The sequence below is a fragment of the Taudactylus pleione genome, unplaced genomic scaffold (assembly GCF_031769625.1).
Source record: "Taudactylus pleione unplaced genomic scaffold, aTauple2 ptg000066l, whole genome shotgun sequence".
Taxonomy (NCBI): Eukaryota; Metazoa; Chordata; class Amphibia; order Anura; family Myobatrachidae; genus Taudactylus; species Taudactylus pleione.
The window spans coordinates 5,824,382-5,851,430 of NW_028284468.1; the positions used below are offsets into that span (position 1 = coordinate 5,824,382).

The 27,049-nt window shown below is 46.9% G+C and overlaps 1 protein-coding gene across 4 annotated transcripts in view; it reads right to left on the reverse strand.

Moving 5' to 3' along the window:
- Positions 1-327: 327 nt before the first annotated feature.
- Positions 328-27,049, reverse strand: part of SLC16A14 (solute carrier family 16 member 14) — a 76,569-nt gene continuing 49,847 nt past the window's right edge. For all 4 annotated transcript variants that reach the window (XM_088466591.1, XM_088466590.1, XM_088466594.1 and 1 more), the window contains exons 4-5: positions 19,669-20,637; positions 328-5,260 (exon numbers count right to left, since the gene is read on the reverse strand). In XM_088466591.1, the coding sequence (XP_088322717.1) occupies positions 5,109-5,260; positions 19,669-20,637 (1,121 nt within the window). In that variant the 3' untranslated portion in view covers positions 328-5,108. The remainder of the gene's footprint in view (positions 5,261-19,668; positions 20,638-27,049) is intronic.

Here is a 27,049-nt window from a genome sequence, read left to right on the forward strand (position 1 = left end):
CCTCAAAATGGGAAAAAAAAACACGCACCTAATTGAATAGCAAAAATCCCGCACCTGCAGGAAATACCTCGCACGTGTGGGATATTTGCTAATCTCGCACCCAATTGAATATGCCCCTATGACGTAAATCATTTCATTTTTTGTCGGGGAAACTGCAAGAAATTAGGTTCACTAAAGAGAATAACATCTGTCCTTGCCATATATTTCACTGACTATTTAATTTAATTTTTTTTCATCCAATACCTTCTAAATATACAATTTAACAACCTGTGATTATAGTTATGGTATATATCACAACAAAAAATATTCAAGATCTCAAAAGACAAAAAAACTTAAAAGGATTTTATTTTGCTTGAATCATAAAAAAGTGCTATACAGATTTCCTTCAGGGGCCGTATTTCATAAAAGAAATGTAGCTTGTTTCACCATTTGAAGTTATTACCGGTCTGATGAGCTTTTAATGATTGCTGTTCCGGGCCGGGGACATCCGGACTCTTGTTGCCTACCTTCACCTCGGTGGAGACCTGTGGGCAAGCTGCTGAGGTTACCCATATCCCCCTGCGCAGCTACTGCTCAAGGACCACCCTCGGCTGCCGCAGCCAATTGGGATGTGATATTTGCGTGTACAGCATTGGAATGAACAGCACTGAGGGGTCAGCTTCCCCAACCTAAACTCTGGTGCAGATCGGACTAGAGTCCCCATGCTTCACATGATAAATCCTTACTCCTCAAAGTCACAGTGAAATAAATGAAGAGACTATCTTCACAGTATATTTTAATTGCTCCTGTTTGTGCCATTACTGAACATACTATTTCATAATATCCTTACTCCAGTCACAATTATAAAAATGAATGATATTCATACCATCTCGCTTATTCAGCGGACAGTGGGTAGCTGTCCTGCAATAGTATATATAATTCCATGCTGACAAACTATACAAGGTTATTTCTTGTCCTGTCTGAATATTATATGAACCTAGGCCCAGTAGAGTTTCCATAAATAACTCCCTTCACGGAATGTTGTGTTTTGCCTGATTAACTTTCTTATCTAAAGCAGATCCAATCATATTAATTATAATATATGATCAGTTGTAACAGAGTTCCAAATTTTACATCAAGATGTGATATCACCTATACATGCACAATTTGGAAAGTCAGTTTGGTTGGTTTAGGCAAATTGTGCATGCAGTGGTCCACAGTGGCCAGCAGTCCCAATCAACTTTTGGATTGGTGATTTTCCAATAAGGGTCATTTATAAACCGCAAAATAGTGCAAATCTGCAATGCTTCCTTATGTGCCCAAATGCATCTACTTGTGTGCATAGCGTATTTCAAGGTGCACACCCACTTCATGCTCCTTGGAACTGCAGCTAAAAAAATCCATCGGCACTCACTTTGGATAAATGCCTGAATATGCTATGGTGGAAAATAAACACTTAACAGTCCTACCTACTTTCCCAACATCTTCCTTATTCATTTAAATGTCTTAGTTATTTATACCCCTTTTCCACCAAAATTCTGGGTCTGACCCGGAGTTGGAACAGGGTTCCTATCCGGATCAGTCCCGGAATTTAGCCGGCGCCGACTCGGGATATTCCAGAGTCGGCGTCGCTCACACCGCAGTCTGGTCTGCATAGACCCGGCTTTTCCGGCGTGAAAGAGGACGCTTGGCGATGACGTCATCTCCAAACGCCACTGAAGCCGGACCAATCGGCCGGCTTGCGGCGCACTGCAGGTCATCAAGACCCGGAGTGTGCCGTACACACAGCAGGGTTTCACGGGCTACGCCCGTATTAAACCCTGCTATTTACCTGGGTTAGATTGTCGGGTCACTCGACCCGGCGATCCAACCCTCACCCCTTTTACACCAAGGAGCTGCCCGGGTTAACCCTGCAATAACCTGGGTTTAGCTCCAGTTTAAAAGGGGTATAAGTTATGTAATAAATTAAGCTACAGTAGCTTCATTTATTAAGCATGAAAGCGAGACAGCATGAAGACTGTATTTATTACAGCGATTGAAGTGCACAGAAAAATGTGATTTCCTGTATAAGATGCAAAATGAGTCCCAGTGAAGTATAGGATGAAGTCCAATCTCCACAGCCTTAGGGGATATGTAAGACTAAGGACCTTGTGCAGGGAGATAAATGCTGTGCTCCATCCCAGATAACAGGGGCTGTCCTCCTACCTTTCCCACCCTCAAAATCTAATTCCGCAAATCAAAATCTTATTTGGATTGCAAGTGCATATCTAGGGGCACTCGTGTCTAGTCTAGTGTCATTTATTGTGCGTCTGAAGCTAGCATTTACAATGACTAAAGTGCACCTGGAAGAGTGGTTTCCCACAGAAGTGCAAATTGAAGGTACAAAATGCATCCCATCAAAACGATAGACGGTATCTGATCTAAGGAACCTGAAAGAGTAACTCATTAACAATATTGCCCAAAAAATGAAATCCCGCACTCATCTATCCTCAGCCAGGCAGGTTGACCCAGCTATTCTCATCAGCCGGAACACTGTTTGGCAATTCCTGCAGACACTGCCATCTTTTCCTGCCTTCCATGTAAAGCAGGCAGGTGGTGTCATAAAGCAGCAGATTCACAGCCACTTTGATTTTCGCAGCTTTGCAAATTTTTCACAGCATAACAATTTACTAAGCAGAAGTTTGGAGGTTGAAAATTCTGAACTGCAGAACCACGTTGTACAGTCGGGTGTGATATATCTGTAACAGCATACCTCCCAACTGTCCCACATTTAGCGGGATAGTCCAGTTTTATTGGGACTGTCCTGCTGTCCCACCCGCGGGCCGCAGTGTCCCGCAGTGGGGGGGGAAGCATACACCGCTGCTCTGCATAGCAGAGCATAGCAGCGTATATGCAGAGCGAGAATAGATGCTGTGCGTGTGCGCACAGCATCTATTCACAGTACGGGGGGAATCTCCTTTCTGATGTAAACAGGGCGTGCTGCTAGGCCACGTCCCCTTCCCGTATAGGCCACACCCCATTTCAGGCGCGCGGATGTTCTGACTGCAGCTTCTCAAATGTTGGGAGGTATGTAACAGTATGGGCATAACTACCATAGGTACAAAGAGTGCAGCTGCTATGGGGATCATAGCTGAGGGGGGCCCATCTTCCTTGTCAAAGTCACACGTGTTATATACATTCTTCACCATTGGGTGGTACATAAGGGCCCTTACAAACATTTGCTATGGGGCCTTAGTTACGCCCCTGGTAACAGTCCAGTTGAGTCAGCATATGACCCACTCCCCTAGAGAAACTCCAGCATGCAGGGACGCTCCTGGGCTGTCAGTGCCCGTTGGAACTTGTTATGCCACAAAGGCTTGCACTGACAGCAATGACTAAGAATACCATGTGGGGCCCAGTGCTGCATAGCATTGGGTCCGTACTCTCTATGTGTCAGGGTCTGATCATTGTTATGGTCCTTGCCTCAGGGGACTGGGACAATTACTGAGTAGGCTGGGCTTTTAGAGGATGGAATAGAGGGGACATATTTTTAAATTCAGTTAGAACCACCACGTTCCATTTATTGGCTCTTAAGTGGCTGTTGCCATGTGATTTGCCAAACTACAGCCTTACAATTGACAGGGTTGGATTTCAACAAGGTCTCCATAGCACAGGTGCAGTATGCAACCTCGCAATCTCGTTACATGCGATTTGACGTGCAGTTCTGGCTTTAGTAAGGCACCCAGCTTACAATCCACACATCAAAGATCATAAAAACCTGTTAAAACCCCTAATTGTTTATTTCTCCCATAGATGTTTTTATGGCACCGCGATGCACACTGAGTTTTTCTTATAATGGTCACACAAAATGGTGATATAATATATACATATAATAATACAGAAAGTGTAATGTTTCTCACAGTGTTTCTCACATGTCGGTATGTACAGAATGTTGACAGCCATATTCTAGGGTTATGGTGATGCTGCAGTTAGGGTTAGAATTAAGGCGAATGTAAAATCGCATTGCCGAAAGGTCGAATGTTGACATTCTGTCAATATCGACGTTATGGAAGTTGGATTTATGAACCACACCCGTGCATAGCAGTAAAACTTGCAAGTAGTATTATGTGAAATCAGTATTGGCAATGACATCTGATTTCATTTTGTAATGTTTATCCATGGAGAGATTTCATAATAACCTAAGTCTGTAGCTGTGTGACATTTTATAGGACAACAGAACCAAGGCCTCATTTTTCTCTTAATAAAGGTTGGGAAATTTATCAGCAGAGTCACTATGTCCTTCGTTCTTATTGAATTTTATGTAACGCATAACTAACTGCTCCTTCATAGCTTTTGTGCCTGGATGTTGTAAAAAATAATCAGATTATGGTGAAAAAGCAATATATCAAGCACTGCCAATTCCCATTATACAGTCGTCATTGACGTTATACAATCTGACATTGATGCACAACTCTCAGTTCCTGCTCATATTCATTCTTTCTCATTCGACATAAGGTCCTCTTTCCATCATCAATCACTCCCAGTGGTTGTTAAATAGGCCGGACCTATAGATGATGTCAATATTATCAGGGATGTGTAGAAGGTTTAAGGAAACAAAAAACTCTTCTAAACATTTGTTTTATATATATATATATATATATATATAGATATATATATATATACGTAGCAATCGGTGTCGCCTTCCTGCAAAAACAATTTGCCAACCAAGAAATGGCCTACCATAATTTAGGGCCTGCAAATCACTAATTGCCTTTGTGTTCTGATTGTATTACTTCTAATACTCTGTAAAATGACTATACTTTTTGATTAGAACTCGGTTGACAAACGTCCCTTATGTTTTGTCTGCTAAAAGGAATTCTCTCTATAACCCATATTACACCACCCAGACTGTAACAAAACACACACACACACTTGTCATTCTTCCATTATTCTGCCTATACTAGGAGCCGGCCGAATCCTACAGTTCTGTGACATTTTCATGTGTATCCCTTGAGAAAACCCAGAATTATATAAGACAGACAACCACTGGCTTCAGTCCTTTGCAGAACTTTGTTAGAGAACCTGTACTGTGTGTTTGACTCTATATCATTATCACAGTAGCGTCACGTATATCTTGATTGTATGTATTGTCAGTCATCCTGGTTGTCGGAAGGTTTTTCATGACTTTTCTCCTTTGGTTGCAGACAGGGCTCCAGAAGTAAACAAATTATTCCCACCATGTACAATAAGCCACACACATAGAAAGAGTAGTCGTACTTCTGAGTGATGTCATAGATCCAGCCTAAGAGAGACAAACAAAAGGTTAATTTTAACATAAGTTTAGTTGATCCTTCTAGTGCAGTACAGCATATATGTTACAGTATAACTAGGTGTTTGCTGATACATTGCTATTAAGAATATTCTGTACTACAATTTTCTACTGGGCAGCCACTAAAATACCTCATCACAGCTGAGTAAAAACTAACCTAACCAACCCCCTAACCCTCCTTAGGGGTGCCTAACCCTAACCTCCCCCTCCAAGTGTCTAACCCTAACCTCCCCCCTCTAAATGCCTAACCCTAACCCCCCCTTCCCCGCTGCCTAAACCTAAGTCCCCCGGGGGGTGCCTAACCCTAAGTCCATCCCCCCGGGGGTGCCTAACCCTAACGCTCCCTCCCTCTAGCCTAACCCTAACCTTCCCTGGGGGGTGCCTAACCCTAATTCCCCCCGGGTGCCCTAAACCTAACCCTCCCCCCCGCGGCTGTCCGCTCGCGGCGCCCGGCATCCCTTCGATCAGAATGCCGGGCGCCTGTCTCCCGGCGTCGGGAAATGACAGGCGCTAGATTTTAGACGCTTGTCATTTAACCCTAGGCGGGATAGAGGATTCGGGAAGCCAGCGGTCGGGATTGCGGTCGCCGGCTTCCTAAACGTATCCCGTTTCTAAGTCATCTGCCCTCCATTTCATCGCATGGGAATTACTGTAAATAGATTTTCTGCATCACTTATTTAGAAATGGCAGCATCTGACATAAATGACATGGCTGCTCTGCAATTACTTCTGAGGATGAGCTGCAGCGCAGTCCAAAATTCAAATAGGGGAGCCAAACCAACTGCCACCCCAAACGCTGCCAAACATTGCCGGCAGGGACTCGCTGGCAGTTGGTGTGGTTCTGGAATGCGGATTCTGTAATTGAATTTTGGACTGGGCTGCAGCCCCACCTCTGGATCCACATCTGCTTCTGATACATGCTGACTGTTGGCTGCTCCTAGAATGCTCTCACATGTTTCAGCGTCGGAAGCCCAATAGTTTACTTCTGCAAATGCGTCCGATATGTACTGTGGTTTTCCCCAACGGTTACCACCAGGGGATGTATATCGAAATTGCATGGGGATCCATGCAATTTAAATGGGCATTCCTGTGTGGTGCCTGGGGGAATGGCTAATGGTGACGATTGCGTCAGTGTCGGTGTCAGGGACTGCGTCTAAAGACTCCAGCAACACCAGCGGCCATAGACCCATGAACATTTTGCACCTGCTATAGGCAGGTACAATGTACGATGGTGCAGCCGATGGATCGGCCGATAGTGCCTCTTTGTATACACATTGGCAGGTTTGCCCTCCGTCCACCTCTGAATCAGGCCCTTAGTGCCATGCTCTCCACTGTCAGAGGCGCATGGCACAGCAGCACAGAGGACCAGTGAACGGGATGTACATTCCGACAGATGGAAAATGCGTTGTCAGCTGATGGCAGGACAGTTGGTAGGTTTGGAATAAGTGCAGGCATCCAGCAAGTACATACAATGGAGCTATTGTACATTTTATTACACACATTATAATTTTGGATGGCCTCACATCATTGGTTACAAGTCACTATACCTTATGACTTCTATGTGCCAACTCAAAGCCCCTAATTAATAGCCATGTAAGAGCACTGTGGCTGACTGGATCAGCTGCCATCACAAATGCTGAGTCAGTAATGTTAAGGCTACAGCCAGAGTTGTTTTCGTGTTAGCTCACGCATGTCCAGGAGTGTGTAAATGAGACAGTCCTTGTTTTATGTTTTCTAAAAAATATAAAATTGCTTCTAGCACACTACAAAAAAGATGAAAGAGAAAATTTGCTATGATACATTGTTCTGTCACAAAAGGTGATTGAGGTAACAGGCACCAAGGTGGTGCCACACATGAGGGAGCAGGAATAGGATCTATGACAGAAGGGAGTGGGAATAGGATCTATGGTACATGGTGGTGCCACACAGGAAAGAGCGAGAATAGGATCTATGAAAGAAGGGAGTGGGAAATAGGATCTAAGGAAAATGGTGGTGTCATAGAGGGAGCTGGAATAGGATCTATAGTACATGGTAGTGCCATGGAGGGAGCAGGAATAGGATCTATGGTACATGGTGGTGCCACACAGGAAGGAGCGGGAATAGGATCTATGACAGAAGGGAGTGGGAATTAGGATCTAAGGAAAATGGTGGTGTCATAGAGGGAGCAGGAATAGGATCTATGATACATGGTGGTGCCACAGAGGAGGGAGTGGTAATAGGATCTATGACAGAAGGGAGTGGGACAAGGATGTATGGTACATGGTGGTACTGCACAGGAGCGGCGATAGGCTCTATGGTACATGGTGGTGCCTGACAGGAGGGAGAGAAAATAGGGTCTATGGTACATGGTGGTGCCATAGAGTGAGCAGGACTAGAATCTATGGTACATGGTGGTGCCAGACAGGATGGAGAGAAAATAGGGTCTATGGTACATGGTGGTGCCATAGAGTGAGCAGGACTAGAATCTATGGTTCATGGTGGTGCCAGACAGGAGGGAGAGAAAAATATGAGATATGGTAAGAACTTACCCTTGTTATCTCTATTTCTACGAAGGCCATAGGGTTCCACAGGATACCTTGGGGGTATAGGTGATGACGTCAGGCATCGGGCACCATAGTGTTAAGTTTTCAGCCTCCCAGGATGCACTAGGGTCCCCCTCCTATACCCCGCCCCCGAGCCAAGGCATCTCAGTTTCGTACCAAGCCATAGGCCGGAGGAGGAGAAGGAAGAGAGAGAAAAAAGATCTGGACACACACAAGAATCACATTCTCACCAGAGGGAGATGGAAAAACTGGTGACCAGAGCAAAGCCCATCTGCAGCACAGGTGCGACAGGGCGGGAGTCCTGTGGAATCCTATGGACTTCGTAGAAATAGAGATAACAAGGGTAAGTTCTTACCATATCTCATATTTTCTACTTCAGGGTCCATAGGGTATCCACAGGATACCTTGGGGATGTCCCAAAGCAGTATCCTTTAAGGGTGGGGACGCTCCTGTGCTGAAAGGAGAATCCGCCGCCCGAAGGAAGCATCCTGAGAGGCAAAGGTGTCAAACGCGTAATACCTCACAAAGGTATGGACAGAGGACCACGTAGCCGCTTTGTAGATCTGGACTGCAGAGGCACCACGTCTAGCTGCCCACGAAGGACCCACAGACCTAGTGGAATGAGCCTTCACAGAAGGAGGAACCGGCAGGCCTTCATGAAGATAAGCTTCTGAAATCGCCATACGGATCCAGGCTGCCAAAGTTTGCTTTGAAGCAGGCCAACCCTTTTTATGGAAGCCATAGAGAACAAACAAGGCGACCGACTTCCTAAATGAAGAAGTGCAGTCAACATAAGTCTTTAAGGCCCGCACAACATCCAAAGTGGCCTCACCCACTGAAAGACCAGGTGAGTTAAAAGCCGGTACAACTATTTCCTCGTTAACATGAAACTGGGAAACAACTTTGGGAAGAAATACAGGACGAGTGCGTAGCACTGCCTTGTTCCCATGAAAAATCAAGAAAGGGGGTCTACAAGAGAGAGCCCCTAAATCAGAAACACGTCTGGCCGAAGCTTTGGCCAGAAGGAAAACAGTCTTAGCTATTAGCCATTTAAGATCCACTGAGCCCAGTGGTTCAAACGGCGGTCCCGGGAGAGCCCTCAGGACCACAGCCAAGTCCCAAGGCACCACAGGTGGAACAAATGGCAGCTGAATTCGCAGAACACCTTGCATAAAGGTGCGCACATCAGGGATCGTAGCAATCCTACGATGAAACCAGACAGACAGGGCAGAAACCTGCACCTTCAAAGAAGCAAGGCGAAGCCTATGGTCTAGTCCCGCTTGTAGGAAGGTAGCACTCTAGACAGACGAAACTCCTGCGGTGCATAACCTCTCGGTTGACACCACTGGAAGAACGTATGCCACACGCGATGGTATATTCTCGCGGAAGACGGTTTCCAAGCTTTTAGCATGGTTCGCACTACAGAGCTGGAAAACCCCCTTGACCTCAACATGGCCGTCTCAACAGCCACGCCGTCAAAGACAGCCGAGTCAGGTCCGGGTGAAGACAAGGACCCTGTGACAGAAGGTCCGGTCGTAGCGGTAACTGCAGAGGACTGTCCACGGACAGACCCTGCAGGTCTGAGAACCAGTGCCGTCTGGGCCATGCGGGAGCTATCAACAGGAGCGTTCCTCCTTCCTGTTTGAATTTCCGGATCACTCGCGGAAGAAGGGAAACCGGAGGAAACAGATAAGCGAACCGAAACGTCCACCGGACGGACAGAGCATCCACCAGAGATGCCTTTTCGTCTCTTGTGCGAGACCCGTACACCGGCAACTTGTTGTTGTGCCGGGACGCCATGAGGTCGATCTCTGGAAGACCCCAACTGTCCACCAGTAGTTGAAAAACGTCCGGGTGCAGAGACCATTCCCCCGGATGAACGTCCTGGCGACTGAGAAAGTCCGCCTCTCAGTTTAGCACTCCCGGGATGAAGACTGCTGATATGGCCGGAAGATTGCGCTCCGCCCATACCAGGATTCGGGACACCTCTACGAGAGCCACCCGACTTCGGGTTCCTCCTTGCCGATTTATGTAGGCCACGGTGGTAGCTTTGTCCGACTGGACCTGCACTGGGTGACCTTGGAGAACCCGGTGTGCCTGCTGGAGAGCATTGAATACCGCTCGGAGTTCCAAGATGTTTATTGGAAGCTCTGTTTCTGCCGGAGTCCACCTGCCCTGGAACAAGTGTGGACCCGAGACTGCTCCCCAGCCCCGAAGACTGGCGTCCGTTGTTAACAGGACCCAATTCGCCACCCAGAACGGACGACCCTTGTTGAGATGGGTCGTCTGCAACCACCAGGCAAGAGACAGGCGAACCTCTGGAGTGAGCACCATCGTCTGAGACTTTAGACTCTGAGGCAGTCCATTCCATTTGGACAGGATCAGGTGCTGCAGAGGTCTGGAGTGAAACTGGGCATATTCCACCATGTCGAAAACCGACACCATGGAACCCAGTAACCTCATCGCCGAGTGTAGAGACACCCGGCGGCTCTGCAGACAACTGCGCACCCGCAACTGCAAGGCAGAGATCTTTTCCCCCGTCACAAAGATCCTTTGCTGTCCGGAGTCTAATAAGGCTCCGAGGTGCAGAATCCGCTGAGACAGGACTTCTGCCAGTTTATTAACCAGCCGTGCCGTTGCAGTACCGCAATGGTCAGGTCCAAGTGGCGTAGAAGGAGCTCCGGAGATCCTGCCACTAAGAGAAGGTCGTCCAAGTACGGTAACATGCGGCCGCCATGACCGCCATCACCTTGGTGAAAACACGTGGTGCTGTCGCCAGGCCAAAAGGTAATGCCCGGAACTGAAAGTGGTCGCTGCGGATTGCAAACCTGAGGAACTGCTGATGGCGCGAAAGACTACGGACATGCAGGTAAGCGTCCTGTATGTCCAATGACACCATGTAGTCCCCAGGTTCCAGCGCCAGAATGATGGACCGTAGGGTCTCCATCCGAAACTTCGGCACCCGCAAAGACTTGTTGAGAGCTTTGAGGTTGAGTATCGGACGAAACGACCAATTGGGTTTCTGCACCAAAAAGAGATTGGAATAGACCCTTCTGGGAGAATGGAACAGGCACTATAACTCCAGCCTGGAGCATAGTGTGCAAGACCTTCCGCAGCTCCGCGGCTTTGTTCCGGTCTGATGGTAGACCCGTGGTGAAAAATCGAGACGGGGGTCTGTGCCGGAAGGAGAGGGCATACCCGTGTGAGACCACCTCGTGAACTGAAGTATCTGTCGTGGTGACCGACCAACACCGGGCGATCTGCAGCAGGCGGCCTCCCACCTTGGGATCCCCCAAAGGGTGGCCCGGACCGTCAGGCCGCAGGCTTGTCGTCTGGCTTAGGGGCCGGACGTCTGGTACTCCAGGCCTGCTTCCGGGGCTTGACCGATTTTTTGGGGCCAGCCTGTCGGGGAAAGGACTGTGCTTTAGGCCTACCCTGGGCCCTATAAGGCCGAAAGGACGACGTACCTGAACCGGAAGGAACTGCAACAGACGGGAGACATGCCGATTTGGCTGCCGCCAGCGTGGCTACAATTTTGTCCAGGTCCAGACCAAAAAGAACTTCTCCGTTAAAAGGCAACGCTTCCAAACCCTTTTTGGAATCAGTGTCCGCCTTCCAAGATTGCAACCACAATGTGCGACGAGCAGCTACAGCTGCTGAAGAAATTTGAGATGCCAGGGTACTAATATTCAAGGCCGCTTCGTTGATATAAGTGGCCGAATCCCGGAGATTGCCGATCAACTCCGTCTGTTCAGCCGAACAGTCGGATTCAAAGGACGCCTCCAACGTATCCGCCCAGCGCTCCATAGCTCTGGCAACCTAGCAAATGGCCATAGCTAGCCGCACTGCCCCCCCGCCAGGGAATAAACGGACTTTAGGCAGATCTCCACCTTGCGCTCCGTAGCATCATTAAGGGAGGACATGGATGGCATGGGTAAAGTGGCACTCCGGACGAGGCGTGTCACATGAGAATCCACCTGTGGAGGGGATTCCCACTTAGAAAAATAATTATCCGCGAACGGATAAGCCACCGCCAAACGCCTCTGCGGCTGATATCGTTTGCCAGGCTGTTTCCACGCCTCCTCTAAATGGTCCACCAACTGACCCGAAAGAGGAAAGACTGTGGCGTCACCCTTAGCATCCTTAAAAAAGGCATATTTGGATTTAGACGCCGGAGGAACTTCGTCGTCAATCACCAAAGCTGTGCGGACTGCCCGAATAAGTCCAGGAATATATACCTTGGACCTAGCGTCCGCCTCCTTAGTACGGAGAGGTTCCTGGTCGGAAAGATCCAGAATCTCCACATCATCAGACGTCACTTCGTCATCCTCATAAGGAGCAGACAGAGACGCCACCGGCCTCTTATGTGGCCGCAACACAGGCTCCCCTTGTAACACATCCGACAAGTGCTGTACAGAACTAGTCAGGGAATTAACCCACGCCGGCTCCTGAGAGACCGGGAGAGGGGAAATAGGGATACTGCGGGGTACCATCAATTGCCTCGGGAAACCCTGCATGGGTGACGACACCACTGATTGCTGGGACAATCCCATCTGTGAGAACGTGGGTTGCGGAGCTAACTGGCCCACCAAGGTTGTAAGCGCCTGAGTGAAACAAGCCCAGGGCGGCTCCTGTACCGGTGCTGTGACCGTAATTGGCCGCGCCAATAAAAAACACTGCCGGCATAGACCCTCCGCGCTACCCTCCCCCTCCGCTATTGGTACTTTACACGTAGTACACTGAAGCCGGAGAGGAAAGTCACTTTCAGACATGACGGAAAGTATGTGACCCCTCTCACCAAAACTTTTAGTATAGCGAGAGACCACCCTGCAGCACTGCACCGCAAGGGCTTTAGCAGAAAGAGCAGGGACAGTAATAAGGCTGACAGTTAGAAAGTAAAAGTACAGGCAGCAGCGCTAGCACAGTCACATACAATGCAAAGAAAATCAATTCCTGCACTAACAGCGCTAATAAATCAACTACACAGACACAGAGTCTGGTAGGACACAGCGCTACATACACAGACCTGATCACAGCGGAGGAGAGGTATGCGGGGGGACCCAGACCACGATGCCTCCGTCCAGACTTCCAGCAGTGTTCACCATGCGTTCTAGAAGATGGCCACCGAAGAGCATAGAGTAGGCCGGCCTGGGGGAGGAGCGCTGCCACAGGGCCAGTCGGCGTGTGCAGAGAGGGCTGTGTGCAGCGGGGGAGGCGCCGGCTGTGAGACAGGGAAGGCGCGCTCCCCTGGCATGCATTTAACCCCTGGGACAGCAGGACCGTGGCAGAGTGGTCCTGCTGTCCCAGGGGGGTAGTGGAAGCGCAGGTTAGTACCTGGCTCCACGCTGCAGCCAGTCCCCAGGGAGCCCCCTTCCTGGGGACTCTGGACCATGTATCAGCGGGGACCCACCGAGGGACCCCGCTGCTTACCTGCTGTCCCCCTTAAATCCGGCCATGGTCCTAAACATCTGGGGTCACCGCTAGCTGTGACCCCAGATGCCTACCAGCATCCCCGGATCGGTACCGGCGTTCTGATACCGGCGGGGGTGTAGGGAAGACAGCATGGATGTCAGGACTGACTGTCCATGCTGTATTTCCAGATGTGCAGCCACAGATGCATTCGAGAAAACTTCAGGGGCTCTTCATGGCCCCCCTCTACCAGGTGCATCCGACTCCGGCCGGGCACCAAACTAAACTGAGATGCCTTGGCTCGGGGGCGGGGTATAGGAGGGGGACCCTAGTGCATCCTGGGTGGCTGAAAACTTAACTCTATGGTGCCCGATGCCTGATGTCATCACCTATACCCCCAAGGTATCCTGTGGATACCCTATGGACCCTGAAGTAGAAATAGGGTCTATGGTACATGGTGGTGCCATAGAGTGAGCAGGACTAGAATCTATGGTACATGGTGGTGCCAGACAGGAGGGAGAGAAAATAGGGTCTATGGTACATGGTGGTGCCATAGAGTGAGCAGGACTAGAATCTATGGAACATGGTGGTGCCATAGAGGAGAGAGCAGGAATAGGGTCCTTGGGGACATGGTGGTACCATAGAGGGGGCAGGAATAGGATCTATGGTACATTGTGGTGTCATACAGGAGGGAGCAGGAATAGGATCTATGAGAGAAGGGAGCGAGAATAGGACCTATAGTAAATGGTAGTGCCACAGAGAGAGCAGGGAAAGGACATGGTGGTGCATGGCAGAAGGGAGAGGGATTAGAATATATGGTACATGGTGGCGCCACACAGGAGGGGGAGGGAACAGGATCTATGGTACGTGGTGATGCCGTAGAGGGTGAAGAAATAGGTTCTATGGTACAAGGTGGTGCCAGACAAGAGGGAGAGGGATTTGATCTATGGTACATTGTGATGCCATAGAGGGAGCAGGAATAGGAACTATGGTATATGGTGGTGCCACACAGGAGATTAAAGAAACAAGTGCTACTGACTGTACAGGATGATGCTATGAGCTTGAGGGAACATGTGATACAGTAAATGGTGATGCCACACAGGGGGTTAAGGGAACCAGTGCTACGGTGCATGGTGCTTCCACACAGGACCTTGGAGAAACTGTTTCTGTGGTACATGGTGGTGCCACACAGGAGGGTAAGAGAACAAGTACATTTTCAAACTGTACCACACCTCACAATTCAGCTTGTGACTAGGCGTTTCCATATTGCTTGGTGACTAATGAATGTGGCCATTACAGTATTTTTTTTACTTCTCTCTTCTGAAAGTATCAATTGCCACAGTATGGGATGGACTCGCTGACATGGAGTTGAAGCAGCCATAAACTTACCAGGTAAGAAGCTGCTGCTCCCCTATGTTAGTGGCTGACACGCATTGTGGGGATGCCATATAAATAAATAAAAGCATCTAGGGGGCGATTCAATTGTGTTTTAGCCGCACTAATTAATGCCCATCCAATGTAGCAATCAATTGTTTTGGGTGCCCATTAATTATGGTGCTTGTCGTGCCAAATTAGACTGGATTTAGCCACGAAAAATGGCTAAATCTGTCTAAAATCCTGGTTAGGGCTCCAAAATGAAGGAGGGACGGCCCTGATTCAGAGCGAGCGCTCTGTCAGAGCGTCCGACTCTGAATCAGGGCCAGAATCATCAGAGATATTGGCAACAGAGATTTAAACAGCGTATATGAATATTAACAAATATAATTAATAATGCCAATGTGGGGACCTGTACTGAAATATTCAATACTGTCACTACAAACTCCACTTTCAGCAACACACTCTAAAGGCTAAGGGCCTGATTCAGAGCCGTTCGCTATTTGCGGTCGTTCGTTCAAAAACAAGGGGTGGCTATTCAAATGATCTGTTCGCAAATTGCAGTCTGTTCACACCTCTAAGTCTGAACGAGCGAGCAAAACATACGCTCGTTTATTTGATAAAAACGCCCCTTGGCCGCACGCACCATACGTCATGTCCGCTATTTATTAGATTAATCGAGTACATCGTACAGCGTATGAACTGCTCGCTATTCTTGTGGTTGGTGTTTTCAACCGCTATTTTGCGAGCAGTTCTGAGTTAAAAAAAAACAAGTGACGTGGTCAATGACGCTGCTGTATTAATTATGCACTCCCTTAAAACGCCCGTTTTGACCTTTAAGCACGCCTGCGTTCGGATCTCCACTCCCCGTTTTCAAGCACCTTCCCCTGTTACCACCCACATACGCCTCATTCTGTCACTCAAAATAGCAGGCCCTCGCTATATTGCGTACCAACGATTTTCGGCCGCACTGACTGGTTCGCGCATGCGTACTAAAAACCGTACGCATGCGCAGATGTGCGAACATCGCTCGGAACGAGCGTACTGCCGCTAGCAAGTGGCTCTGAATGAGGGCCTAAATTTACTAAGAATCGTTTTTTATCGATTTGTTTTTTTCATCTTGTTGTTGAGATTTTGGTGCGATTTTGCAAATCGTGGATTTACTAAAGGCAAATTCGCAAAGAAATCGCACCTCAAACACGACAAAACACACCAAATCGACACAATGCAACATCGGACCAAAGATCGCAAACGTAAAATGGAAGTTAATACAAATCTCAGACTTACTTTGTGTTTGTCAAATCAATCGAATTTGCACTGAAATTGCCGCTCAATGCACAAAACCAATAGACCACCACATCAGTGGCATGATAAAAACATGGATAAAAACTGTTTCTATTCGTCCAGGGTCAATCCTGATGCTTATAAAGCAGCATCTGCAGCACTGTGTGTGTGATTTCAATGTGGCTATCATGCTGTGTTGGAGCAAAGCTGTTTTTCTTTTAGATTATCCCAGCTGACTGAAAGGACCCAGGAGCAAGAAACAGAACAAAGTAACCAGCAGACAGAGGTGCCGTAGAGGCATTCTCTGTGTATTGAGAATGTTGTTGCGATTTTAGGGGCATACTGGATTTGAGAATTAAATCATTTTGCATTGCGAATGCCTTTGCGATTTCAGGGGCATACCGGATTAGAAATTTTGATCGAAAACACTCATTGCGATTAAAATCGCATCAAGTCACAGTCAAATTGCGCTCGCCACAATTCGCAGAGGATCACCATCGAAAGAAAATACACAGACAAACATGTTTCATAGTAAATTTAAGATTTGGAGTGCAAATGGTCCAGCGATATCTAGCAAATTGAGTTCAACGGTAAACGCGATTCTTAGAAAATCCAATTGGATGCAAAGTTTTGAAAATCCCCCAGGCGCAGGGTTTTTCCCGCAGCCGCAAGGTTCTTTATATTCAATTGCCAGGTAGAAAATCAGTTGCGGTCATTTCTATAGGAATTACTATAGCCCCAGGGCAGGTGCAAAAATTTTTTAAAATCCCTATTCTAAACTGTCGAAGTCAAATAACTGAGTATGATCGCTGTACAAATATTATCTGACAATTTAGTCGTCTATGGTCTGATGACGAATTGCTTGGACGCTACTCTGCATCAGCGCAATTCCGATACGCACAAATATATATATATATTTGTATTACTACAAGGTTTAGTCAGAGTGTGGAAAACAGGTTTTAATGTGTATGTCTGTGAGTGTTTTGAGAAACTCCGCATACAGATACAAAATGTCTGTAACAAATAATTAAAATGTAACACAGATAATGGTATGATCAGAAGAAGTGTTCTAAATGCAAAGTTAAAAAATCATTGTCAGGAACCTGTTTATCGTTAACAATTGTATACCTTTTGTTTGATACTACTGCTGTTCAGAGGAACTGGCATTTAGACTTTGAATAGGCAGAGGAAAACCTTTGAATTAGCTACCAGACTATGTGACTTCAGCAAATGCTGTTGGTCTCCTCTGCTTAGAAATGAACCTTTATTTACACCTTAGAATTTGGTTCAGGCAATGTCTAAATATTAAAATATGTCAGAAATGGATAATATATATATATTAATCCATCACAAATACAATGAATTACATAACGCACACACTTAGACTTACATGCTTACACATAAACGTATGTGTAACTACATGCATACACATACGCACGAACCTTTGAGTGCGCATGCACCCACATATACGATCTTACACTCATATATGCACGCACTTATAAAAAGGTTCCTTCACATTAAACATAATATTAGAGGTTTTAGTAGCATATAATTATGTTGTGAAATGTACGTATATGGTATTTGAAGTATAGAACATAGTGGACAAGTAATGTTTGGTACCATTCTAAATCCCTGTTTATTTGCAGATCTCTGGTTCTATCGGCAAGGAAATTGCATCTTGGGCCGCAAGTTATGGAATATAGGGAATTAGTGGTCAGAATGTATACATCTGTATGTAGTGTCTGATAGCCAGGTTAGCATTTCTTCGGCGGTAAAACTACACAAAACAACTGTTGGAGAACCAGGACATACCCCTAATGGCATCATATGAACTGACTTATGATCTACATCGTATCAGAATGACAAGGAGCAAAAACCAATGGAATCATGCTCGTCTCTATTGTTGTATATGTGATCTGTGTGGTATATAGGCTAGGGCTCTGTGAACTGTAAAGGAGTCATATTCCCTTACTAGATGACTGCAGGCTTCAGGATTGATGGCTGAGTACTGGATTCCAGAGCGCTAGCGTATGTATTCGGTTGTACCTTTGTATTATACTTGCTTTGTGCGCTAATTGTCTATATCAAAGCGTGTTATACTTTTTGATATAGAATATAACTTTTTGAGGTGTTGGAACCACAATTTGTTTGGAAAGCAATTATTTCACTTTAGCAATTAGGAGGTATTAATAGATTTCTTAAGCGGCTTGCAGCGCTGATAGCGACTAGCGACAGGATTCGATAAAACTTAAAATGTCGGGAACATCCCCTCCCAAATGAGTAATCAGGCAATTGGAAGTTTTCATTTGGTCCAATAATTACATGCATTAGTGATAGTTTTTTTTAAACATCTTTTTAAAATTGGCCTAAAATTACCACAAAATCAATTTTTTTTTATTTGCTTGTAAAAGTTTACTTTGTATCATTTTTTTTACTTAAAACCAAAATGCACAAATCATCCATTAGCAGCATTTTTAAAGAACAATTAATTTTTCCTTGGGACAGTAATAATCATTATTACTGTTACCCAATGTTAATTTTTTTGGGTACAGGCTGTTCTTCATTTTTGTAAAAAAAAAAAAAAATCCTGCTGGGTTTCGTCTGAATGCCTTTATACGTAATGTATGACCGATTGCATTTGGGCCGATACAGAGGTGAACACAAATCAGCCTTAATTTCACTCTCATTGTTTGTAGGTAACAAAATGTATATGTTCACCAGTATGCTGAGTTGTATGCTTCAATACACGTCAACATTTTATAATTACACAAAGACATCTGGCCAGCCATGCTAGTCTACAGAATAGTAGGCCTGATTCTGAGATGGACGCAAATGTCATCGCAACTGCAATTATGTACGCAGCAGCTGTGCGAAAATATGCAAATGTAACAGCTGCTTTGATTTGGGACGCCCACCAATCGACGCAGCATCAGTCTCAGATCAGTCAATAATCGGCCTTCTGAGTAACCCTGTGGTTTTGCAGAATGGGCATGGGAACCGAGAAGCCAGAATAATTTTGCCTGGGTACAGGTTCGCAGTTGCAGGCAGAGACATGCCCAGAAAAAGGTTGTGACACACCTTCGTTTGAGGCACCAACCCCACCCCGCCCTTGCCGCCCACAAATGGCCCCCGCTTATCAATCACTTTACGGATAAAGCGACAACGGTAATTAAACTTGACGCATGTGCAGTGCGACTCAGATGCATGTGCAGATCATCGATAATCACTAACTGCGTGAACATCGGCACTACATCCATTTAAGGCCCAGTAGTTGCATTTCTTCTCCTTAACTGGGTACTATCTTCAGGCAACATTAGTGTAATGATTAGTGTGTTTGGCCCTTTATTGGGGATAGGTTCAGTATCTCGGCACAAGGAATGCGCTTAGAATACCGGCACCTGTCAAAATTCTGGCACCGGCATCCCAAAAGTAAGTAGCGGGGTTAGAGGGAGGGTTAGGCTTAGGCATTAGGGGGAGGGTTAGGGTTAGGCACTGGGGCGGGAGGGTTAGGTTTAGGGAGCTGGGAGGGGGAGGTAAGGTTCAGGCGCTGGGGAGGGAGGGCTAGGATAGGGAGAGGGGGAGGGTAGGATACCTACAGAAAGGTGTCGGTGTCCTAACCCTGTCGGGATGCCGTAGTCGGGATTTTGCCGGCATCCCATACCCATCCCCTTTATTGTACTTGCAAATAGCACAGAGCTGCTCAAATACGTATTTGCATAAGAGAAAGATTATGTTTTTGTTTTAAAGAATTTAAACCATACAGTGACATTACCTGCAAATGGAGGCCCCAAAAGTGCTGATATCCCATTGGCACAGATAATGATCCCATAGGCATTTGCCAGCTGCTTGATGCCCACTAAATCTTCAGTTACCACAGGCATGAGAGAGAAGTAACCACTTGAGAACCCTATAAGTGCACAGACCACAGCCAGTCCAGCATATGATTGCATAAGGGGGAGGATAAGGATGCAGACTCCCAGGGTAAAATTGGAGGCAATGAAGACATTCCAAGCACTGACACACGACAAGTCTCCAAGAAAGCCCAGGACAATCTTCCCAAAAATATGGACAATGGCAATTATGGAGGTCAGGGGAAAGACGTTGTTCTGCTCTGACATGCCGTACAGCTCCACAATCTCTGGGAGGTGAATGAATGGGATAACAAAACTGCAGTAGGCCAGCAAAGCCCAGAAGACAAAAGCCACAAAGACCTTATTGGTGAAGAGAGAGGCTGCCCCGAAGTAGCTAGAATACCAGGCCCAGAATCCGGACCTCACAGTCACGGTCATTTGAGTCAAGGACTTCAGTAAACCGAGTTTGCTCATGTTCTTTATAACAATCTCATTGCTTGTATCTTCCTTGTTCCATTTCTCTTCCTTGTCTGTTTTAAATTCTTTTCCTTCTTCCTCATTCAATGGATTATTCGCCCTCGCAGCATCTAGAAGCGAGACTTCCCTGTTATCTTTGTGACCATCTGCCTTCTCCACACTGTACTTCTCCCTGCAGTCCAGAGGCCTCATGAGGGCTCCACAAACACACAGATTGAGAGTGACTGCTCCCTGAATGATCATGGTGTTTCTCCAGCCAAACTCTGCACACAAGTACTTCAACAGCACAGTGATAAGGAATGTCCCAAACCCAGTACCTGTGGTACTCAGTCCTTGTGCTAGGGCACGGTGCTTCTGAAAATACTGACCCACCATCACCACCGCAGGCAAATATACCATCCCACTTCCGATTCCTGGGAAAGGAACACACAAATTCACTATGGCATTCATGTGTCCATATCATCCTAAACTCTCTGTCAGTAGGTGTGTGGGCATCTAGCGTGTAACTTGGCTTGTACAGTATGTTTATTATCCTTTAACACATATTATATAATGCATCTCTGTTTCTCCTTCTCTATGGTTTCAGTTCAGTCCATGATTGTGATGTCAGAGAAAGTGGGGGCAGAAAAGTAACTTAATGCAAATTTGTCCAGGCAGTGATGCAACTACTATCTTTCAATAAAGAATATAAAACCTGATTCAGAGTTGTACACTATGCTGATGTTTTCGCAGTTGAGCGATTGCCGGGCGTCTGCGCAAGCGTCTGAGTCGCACTGTGCATGCATCTAGGTACAACACCATGGTAACTTGCAGTGCGTACTAATTGGCTTTGTGATTGACGGTCAGAGAGAATTTGGGGGAGGTAACAGGGAGTGGGGGCAGAGAACACAAGTCGTGTCATGATGGGGGCAAGTGTCACCCCGCGACTGCATATTCGCAAGAAATTTGACTCTGGCGTCTTAATTCTCACGTCCATTCTGTGGGACCATAGACTCTCTCAGGACTACAATAGTCTAATGAACTGTGACTGATGCTGCGTCTTTGTATGCAGATGCTGTAACATTTTAAGCAGATGCTTGGATTTGCAAAGATATAGGTGGGCGTCTTAATACATCTCCTGGTGGCTGCGACATTTGCATATTTTTGCATCGCAGCTGCGTACACATACGCAGCAGCGGCATTAGCGTACAACTCTGAATCAGGCCCACAGAACAGTATTTCAACTGAGTTTTTTTATTGGTTGCTTTTATAATGATTTTACTATTTTTAAGTGATTTTTATGCGTGTTTTTATGTGTGTATTTATGTTGATGAGAGTGCAGCTAGCTTTCGACTTTCAAGTACAGATGTGTCCTTTCTCATCTATCCTCAATATGCCATGCAGCGTGTTATGCCTGGAGTGAGTGAGCCACCAGGTCCTGTCCTACTCTGCTAGCGTGGGGCGTCTTTGTTTGCCAAAAAAGGAGAGTTATGGTTAAACTTACCTTCGTTAACTCTCTTTCTTCGAAGTCCATAGGGTCCACAGGGAGACATTGGGGTGTAGGTGGTACTTGGAGGACTGGACACCAACAGCAAAGCTTTTTCCTATCCCATGATGCTCTGGTTCTTTCCCCTATACCCCGCCCACAGCCTGAGGGCACTTCAGTTTTGTTAACAAGCCCAAGGCAGAAGCAGGACAGGAGAGAAGTAAGACTGATACACTAAGGAATTACACTCTCATGCAGAGAAGGAAACAAGTGACCAAGAGGAGAAGCTATAGAAGCCAGGTGCATAATTGCGGGTGTCCTGTGGACCCTATGGAATTCGAAGAAAGAGAGTTAACCAATATAAGTTTTAGCATAACTCTAATTTTCTTCTTCAGGGTCCATAGGGCTCCACAGGGAGACATTGGGGATGTCCCAAAGCAGTTGTTCAAGAGCGGGAACGCTCCTGAGCTGATAGGAGAACCTTACGCCCAAAGGAAGCATCCTGAGAGGCAAATGTATCAAAGGCATAAAACATAAGAAAGATGTGGACAGAAGACCAGGTGGCTGTTTTGCATAGCTGTTCAACTGAGGCGCCACGCCGGGCTGCCCACAAGGGACCCACAGAGCAATTAGAATGAGCAGAGACTGTAGTCGGCACAGGAAGGCCAGTCTGCGTGTAAGCCTGTGATATAGTCAGGCAAATCCATCTGGCCAGAGTCTGTTAGCTGGCCATCCCTTCTTATGGAATCCGTATAGGACAAAGAGGTTCCGATTTCCTGATGGAAGTAGTATGGTCCACGTAGCTCTTTAGAGCACGGACCACATCCAAAGAGGCCTCTCCTTCCGAGAGGTGTGGTGAATTAAAGTCTGGAACCACAATTTCCTCATTCAGGTGGAAGCAAGAAACCACCTTGGGAAGGAAGCCTGGGTGTGCTCAAAGAACAGCTCTGTCCCAATTCTCTGAACTCGAGAGTCCAGAAGGGCTTCCAAATGTACCATCCTTTGAGAGGGTGTCAGGGAAGACTTTTTCCAGTTGATCAGCCAACTGTGCATTTGTATAAAGGCAACAGTTACCTGCAGATGGCGGTGAAAAGTCTCTGGGGAGCTGGCCAACAGCAAGAGATTGCCAGGTATGGGAGCAGTCTGATCCCTTGACGACGAAGAGAGGCAGCCATTACTGCTATGATCTTGGTAAAGACCCGAGGGGCCGTTGAGAGGCCAAACGTTTCGAGCCCGAAATTGGTAATGTTGCTGCAGTGTAGCAAACTGGAGATATTGTTGATGAGAAGGCGCTATAGGTACATGTTGGCTGAATGTCTAGGGATACCATAAAACCGTCCTGCATGTACGGTTGGCTGGTTGGCGTCCTGAATGTCTAGGGATACCATAAAATCTCCCGGCTCCATAACTAGGATAATAGAACGGAGGGTTTCCATACGAACCTGGGCACCCTGATAAACTTGTTCAGAGATTTGAGGTTGAGGATATTTTTTAGATTTATAGGCCGATGAGACTCATTGGGCTTCTGAGCTAAGAAAAGGGTAGAATAATAAACCCTGCCCCGTTGTGAGGAGGGGACCCAAATTATTACCTCTGAATTCAGCAAGGACTGAATGGCGTATTGGAGCAGCAGGGCCTTGGTCGAGTCCGATGGAGGTCCTGTGCAAAATAACTTTGGTGGGGTCGCCTCAGGAAGGAGAGGGCGTATCCATGGGAGACCACTTCTCTTATCCTGGCATCTGACGTGGTTTGATGCCAAATTTGGGCGAATTGAAGAAGTCGGCCTCCCACCCTGGGAGTCCCCAAGGAGAGGCCGGCCCCGTCAGGCTGGAGGCTTGTCCTCAGACTTGGCAGTTGGACGTCTAGTAGCCCAGGCTTGTTTGGCCCGAGGCCTTGGCTGATGTCTATTGCCATGGATAGGACTGGCCCTTGGTTTTGCCTTGAGGGCGCCAGGACTGAAAGGATGATGTCCTCGGCTTTGTATTATATGCAGAGGGCAGGAACGCCGTCTTGTTAGTTGCCAAAGTAGTCACAATTTTATCAAATTCTGGACCATAGGATGTTTCCTGCATAAAGCAGAGACTCTAGCGCCCGTTTTGATTCTGAATCTGCTTTCCAGGAACGTAGCCAAAGAATACGGTGGGCCACTACCAAAGTTGCAGATATCCTGGAGGCCAGGAGAGCCATATCCATAGCTTCTTCACCTAAGTAGGAGGCTGCATCTCTAATGTGAGATATGTAGGACAGCTGTTCCTTCGAAGCAACAGGGGGAATAGTCTCTTCTAGGGCCTCTGCCCAACTCTCAATGGCTTTTGCCACCCAGGCCGTAGCCCTTGCAGGACGAGTAATAGCTCCTGTAAGAGAGTATATAGATTTATGACAAGCATCTATACGTCTATCTATGGTCTCCTTCAAGGAGGTTTCAGTATGAATGGGCAAGGTGGCATTATTAACCAGACGTGTTACATAAGAATCCACCTTTGGGGGAACTTCCCATATAGTACAATCAGTAGCTGGAAGCGGGTAAAAGGAACTGAACCGTTTTAGAATTTGAAACCTTTTACCGAGCATATTCCAAGCTTCACTCATGTGATCAGATAGCTGGTCAGAGTAAGGAAAGTCTGGTAAAATAACATTTTGTTGCTTAAAATGTGCATGTTTTCTTCTTAGGAGCGGGTTCATCCTCTCCTATTTGTAAAATAGTTTTAACAGCTCTCACAAGAGTAGGTGTATTTAGTTTAGAGGGTGGCTCCTCTTCTGCTGAAACGGATTCAGAGTGAGAGAGATCTGTGTCTTCTGCCTCCCCAGATGATATCTCAGAATCAGGTATTAGCCAAACTCTGTACTGAGGTAGACAGTACGTCTACCCATGGGGGAGGCAAAGGACTTGCAGTGAGTACCTGCTGTGACCATCCCATAGGGGGAGCTACCATGGGGACTGCTATTTGGTCCGCAAGTTTTGCCAGCATTTGTGAAAAGCCAGTCCAGGGTGGGTCCTGAGAGAGAGACACCGGGGCTAATGGACCTGGGGCTGTGTAACAATTTATACACAGACCATCCTGAATGAGGTCCTCTGTGGCTAAGCCCGCAGAGCAGGACTTACAAGATATCAGAGTAGAAGGAACAGCATCAGGCTGCTTGTTATTCTTACCTCTGCCATACATATGGACATATTCAATTAGCCGCGATAAGCCTTTTTCGGCAAAAAGTTCTCGCCGGTGACGTCATTTGGCCAGGAGAAAACTTATTCCCCTATTCAATTCCAAAGACTTTTCGCCGGTGTGGAAAGTCAATGCATTGGAATAGGCGAAAAAGATTCGCCTATGAATAGGGGTCAAAAAAAAGTGCAGAATTGCGGTTTTGGGGTGCACACATCTGAAAACCCCCCAGCAGTCTTGGGACAGTCCCCCAAAGGTAAACTGCGTTAAAAAAAAATCACTTGAGAGCACCCCAAAAATGTAGTTTTGGGGCCGAAAAAACCTAAGTTGGGGACAAAGTTAAAAACTAGTGAAATAGACTCCAGGGGGGTCCCCAAGTATGCCCCATGTGTTTTTTTTTATTGCAGGTGCTTGCGGAAGGTGTATTATTTATGTTTGTAAAACTACACTTGCTAGCACCCATTTTCATGTACCCCAATTTTGCTGGGACTATTTATTTTCACCAAAACATAATGCAAATGCTATTCCTTACAACTTATGCAAAGACGCTAAATAGCAACTAGTACCCCAAATATCTTCAACAGGACTATTCGGGGGTATCTACAGTGATCCCCAATGTCAGTGCATCTTTTGGTGGGTGTCAGGCTGATTTCCCCAAAACTGACAGCACTTTTCACCTATTAGAGTTTCACCGGGTCCCGTCTTTTTGGAATTCAACAGGGCGAAAAGCACTCGCACGCTCGAAAAGACTTTTCTCCAAAAACACGTGATGTAGGCGGAAAGTCTGGGAGGCGAAACTTAGCCGACCTTTCGCCACTTGTTGAATATGCCCCATAGTCACAAGAATAATAGAATACACAGTATGATACAGTGCAATGAACACCTTGCAGTATGTGTAATATGGCACAATGTAGTGTGCAACCGCGCTATATATGGCACAGTGTAGTGTGCAACCGCAGTATATAGTATGTGATAGTCCTCACACTTCAATAGCAGATGTGAGGTACAATGATGCCCCAATACCTTTAGTATGCAATGGGCACAAAAATAAACTACACAGACCGCAGTGGTTGGTAGGATATAGAGCTGTATGACCTGGTCCGTGGGAGAGGTATGCAGGGATACTGGACCCAGCGTTTCCTGGAGACTTGCTTGCCTAAAATGGCTACTGCACGTCTCTTAGGGGGTGAGGGAGGAGCAGCTTAGAGAACACCAAGACCGCAGTGGAAAGGCGCCCTGAACTGGGGGAGGGGCTGCAGGGAGAACACCTTATCCCCTTGCTGACATCAACCACCGGGTCCCCTGGCCTTAATAATATACCTCTGCGCCAGTATCATTACGCGCCGGTGGTATAGTGGAGTAGTGGGCGAGCCAGTGTCCACGTCAGCGCCTCCGGTCTGTTTCCTGAGATCGGAGGCAAAACTGCACTAAGACGCGGGATCTCGCGAACGGGGGTTCCGCCTTACCTGTCCCCTGGAATCAGGGCTGCAGTCTGGGGACCGGGGAGCCTGCTAGCTAGTCCCCCTCGGAGCCCCGACGGGAGTACCTAGCACAGTCTTGGTGTCACGGTGCTGCGGAGGGGTGATGGGGCGGCAGCACATACGTCCGGAGGACAGTCTGGTGCTGCTCGCCCGTTTGGTAAAAAAATTAAAAGTAAATTAAATCATAAAATTAAAGCTTAATGCAGCCCTCTGTTATAATAGTGGTCCAGCTCCTGCCGGACACCAACGAAACTGAAGTGCCCTCAGGCTGTGGGCGGGATATAGGGGGAAGGACTGGAGCATCCTGGGATTGAAAAGCTTTGCTGTTGGTGTCCGGTCCTCCAGGTCCCACCTACACCCCAATGTCTCCTTGTGGAGCCCTATGGACCCTGAAGAAGAAATGTGTTTAAGTCACAATGCGATGTGACTAGGAAGCACCAGGAGACTGTGCTGATGAATTTGATATGCGACACGTGTATATCTATGTGCAACTGAGTCTGTAAATGAAGTCTGCCTTTGAAAAAAACTGAGGCCGCTGCATCGTAGCCCTTTGCATGCTGAGAGACTCAGTCGCACATAGATATACATGTATCACATATCACATTAATCGGCACAGTCTCCTGGTGCGTCAGATGCATTTTACGGCAAAAAAAAGATGCAAGAAAGCCGCCTGGCACTAACAAATTCTCACAGGACCAGGCGCACCGAGGAATATTTCCAA